The 2,244-nt window shown below is 56.2% G+C and overlaps 1 protein-coding gene across 4 annotated transcripts in view; it reads right to left on the bottom strand.

Moving 5' to 3' along the window:
• KIF21B (kinesin family member 21B) overlaps positions 1–2,009 on the bottom strand; it is a 76,878-nt gene extending 74,869 nt beyond the window's left edge. For all 4 annotated transcript variants that reach the window (XR_011165733.1, XR_011165732.1, XM_069074535.1 and 1 more), the window contains exon 1: positions 1,637–2,009. Coding sequence is in view for 2 of the 4 variants with exons in the window: in XM_069074535.1 (XP_068930636.1) it covers positions 1,637–1,677 (41 nt within the window). In the remaining 2 variants the exon portion in view is untranslated. The remainder of the gene's footprint in view (positions 1–1,636) is intronic.
• Between the last annotated feature and the right edge of the window lie 235 nt (positions 2,010–2,244).

A 2,244-nucleotide genomic window follows, 5' to 3' on the forward strand; every position in this document is an offset into this window, starting at 1 on the left:
TGTGTGTGTGTGTGTGTGTGTGTGTGTGTGTGTGTGTGTGTGTGTGTACAGACACCTGCAGTGCTGTTCTTTGTCTAACACAGCCCTATGCCTGGGTCAGGAAATCTCTGTGTAAGTGATGCCCAGAGCCCAGAGGTGGTTAAGCTTAGCACTGGTCTTCATTCTCCCTGCCCTTAGCAGCCCCTTCAGAATGGGCTAAACTGTCATCTTCATCCCAATAGTTATGGTTGCATGTCAAGTCAGGTACCCGCCACACTTGGGGGTGGGGTGGGGTTCAGTGGGCAGCAAGGAGCCTGCTCAACTATACAGATTCAGTTCTGTCTGGAGGTAGTCCTAGGGACCTTGTCATATCCTTCACCAAGAGGGGATTGCTTGAGAGATCCATAAGAGACCTTGTGATAATCCTATTCCAAGTACACATACCAGGATGTCTGACCAATTATACCCTAGTCCAGGTTGGGAACTGATGCAGGGGGAGAGAGGCAGAAATATAAAATATAGCATTGTCTCTGCCAGGCCTCTGGTCTTTCCAGCCTCTAGTGGAAACACCCCAATCCCATCAATAGACAGATTTGACAAGGAAAAAAAGGCGGGATAGAGAAGAAAGGTCAGACAAACCCTCATTACCCCATCAGAGAGCAGTACAAAGGCCTCAGATGGTTTAACTTTGCAGCATTTCCTGCTTTCACCTCAGAAAAAGGGAGATGTGTACACCCTTCACCTCCAAGACAAGCCCCCTTAGTTATTTCCTCAACTCCCACCTGAATCTGTCAATATTTTACCTCACACCATCCAGACAAAATGGATCCCCAAGTAGCTGCCCCTTTCCCCCCAAATACTGACAGATCCAAAGATTGGGAGAGATGAAAACTGTCAGTCTGACCTCCTCCCGTTTTAGAAAACAATGACCTGAGCCCAGGACTCTTCTCCTGTGGGGACCTGGATCCCCTGTAACCGGCAATACCAATTAGGAATCAAACCAGCCTCCCTCTCTTCCTTTACCCCATCCAAGGAGACAGCATCAATCAGGAAAAGGGATCTTTGTTTGGAGAAGCGGTGCAGCAGTGGGGGCAGGCGGCTGGGGTGGTGGGGTGGGGATGGGGGGTGGGGTGGGGTGGGAATCGATGTCCACCAGCAGCAAGGGCTGCAGTTTTTGAATGTCAAGAGCCTGGAATTTGTTGGTTTAAAAAAAAAAATCTTAAAATAATAACAATAATCCCTAATGAGACAACGCATGGGGCTGTGAAGAGGAAACACACTGATGCCCTGGCTTGGGCCAGGGTTGGGTGTGAAATACCGGATTTCCTTGTTTATTCGATTTTCTGTTCATTAAGGGCTCCCAGGAGAAGAGGTGGATATTATCTCCCAAACAAAGCCACCCTCCAGCCGCTCTCCTGGGGACCCCAAACACGTCAAGCCTGAAGTCTCAGGTCATTCATGGATCCCCGTGCTGAAGAACGCAGGGAGAATGTGGAACTGGGGTGGGGGTGGGGTGGGGTGGTCCAGGCTCCCCACCTGAAACAAAGCTTCGAAGAGGAGCCGCACCCCCGGCGCCCCCTGCCCACACACGGACGCAGATATACACCCCTCCTACCTCCTCCGCGCGCTCTCTCCCCCCTCTCCCCTCGGCTCTTACCTGACCGCCACCTTGACGCAGCAGTCACCCTGGCTTGCCATGGTTCTCCCAGATCTCCGGGGACCTCTGGCATGGATCAGAGAATCGAGTAAGAGGGCCAGTGCCTGAGGATGCAGGAGAAGGAGGAGGCGGCGGCGCGGGCACTGGAGTCGTGCGCTGCGGCGGCTGCTGCTGTTGCTGCTGCTGCGGCGGCGGAGAAGGTGGCTGCGGCTGGAGGTGACATGCTCTCCCGAGGCGGCGGCGGCGGCGGCGGCGGGGCTCACGGGGAGCCAGCAGCAGAACCCCAGAGCTCCCTGCTCGCCCGTGCGCCCTCCATGTGGCAGGGGCCCTGACGTTCTGCGCTGAAATGGACCTGACAGCTGAGGCCGAAACTGATCAGCTCCATCCACACCCCCTCCCGCACGCGCTCGCACCCGCGCCCGAGCCACACTCACCCCCACTCACATCCGCACTCACACTCTCGCACACCCCCCCACTCCCCCGAGCGCACCTACCACCCTTCTCCAGCTACCTCCAGCGGCAGCGGGAACAAAGGGGGCGGGGGCCAGGCGGGCTGGAGACCCCGCCCCCACACCCTCCGCAGAGCCCACGCCTGGCCCCGCCTCTCT

This window comes from Petaurus breviceps, unplaced genomic scaffold, assembly GCF_028583685.1.
Source record: "Petaurus breviceps papuanus isolate PSGF00001 unplaced genomic scaffold, PetGlider_PUasm1.0 90895, whole genome shotgun sequence".
In the NCBI taxonomy this organism is placed as follows: Eukaryota; Metazoa; Chordata; class Mammalia; order Diprotodontia; family Petauridae; genus Petaurus; species Petaurus breviceps.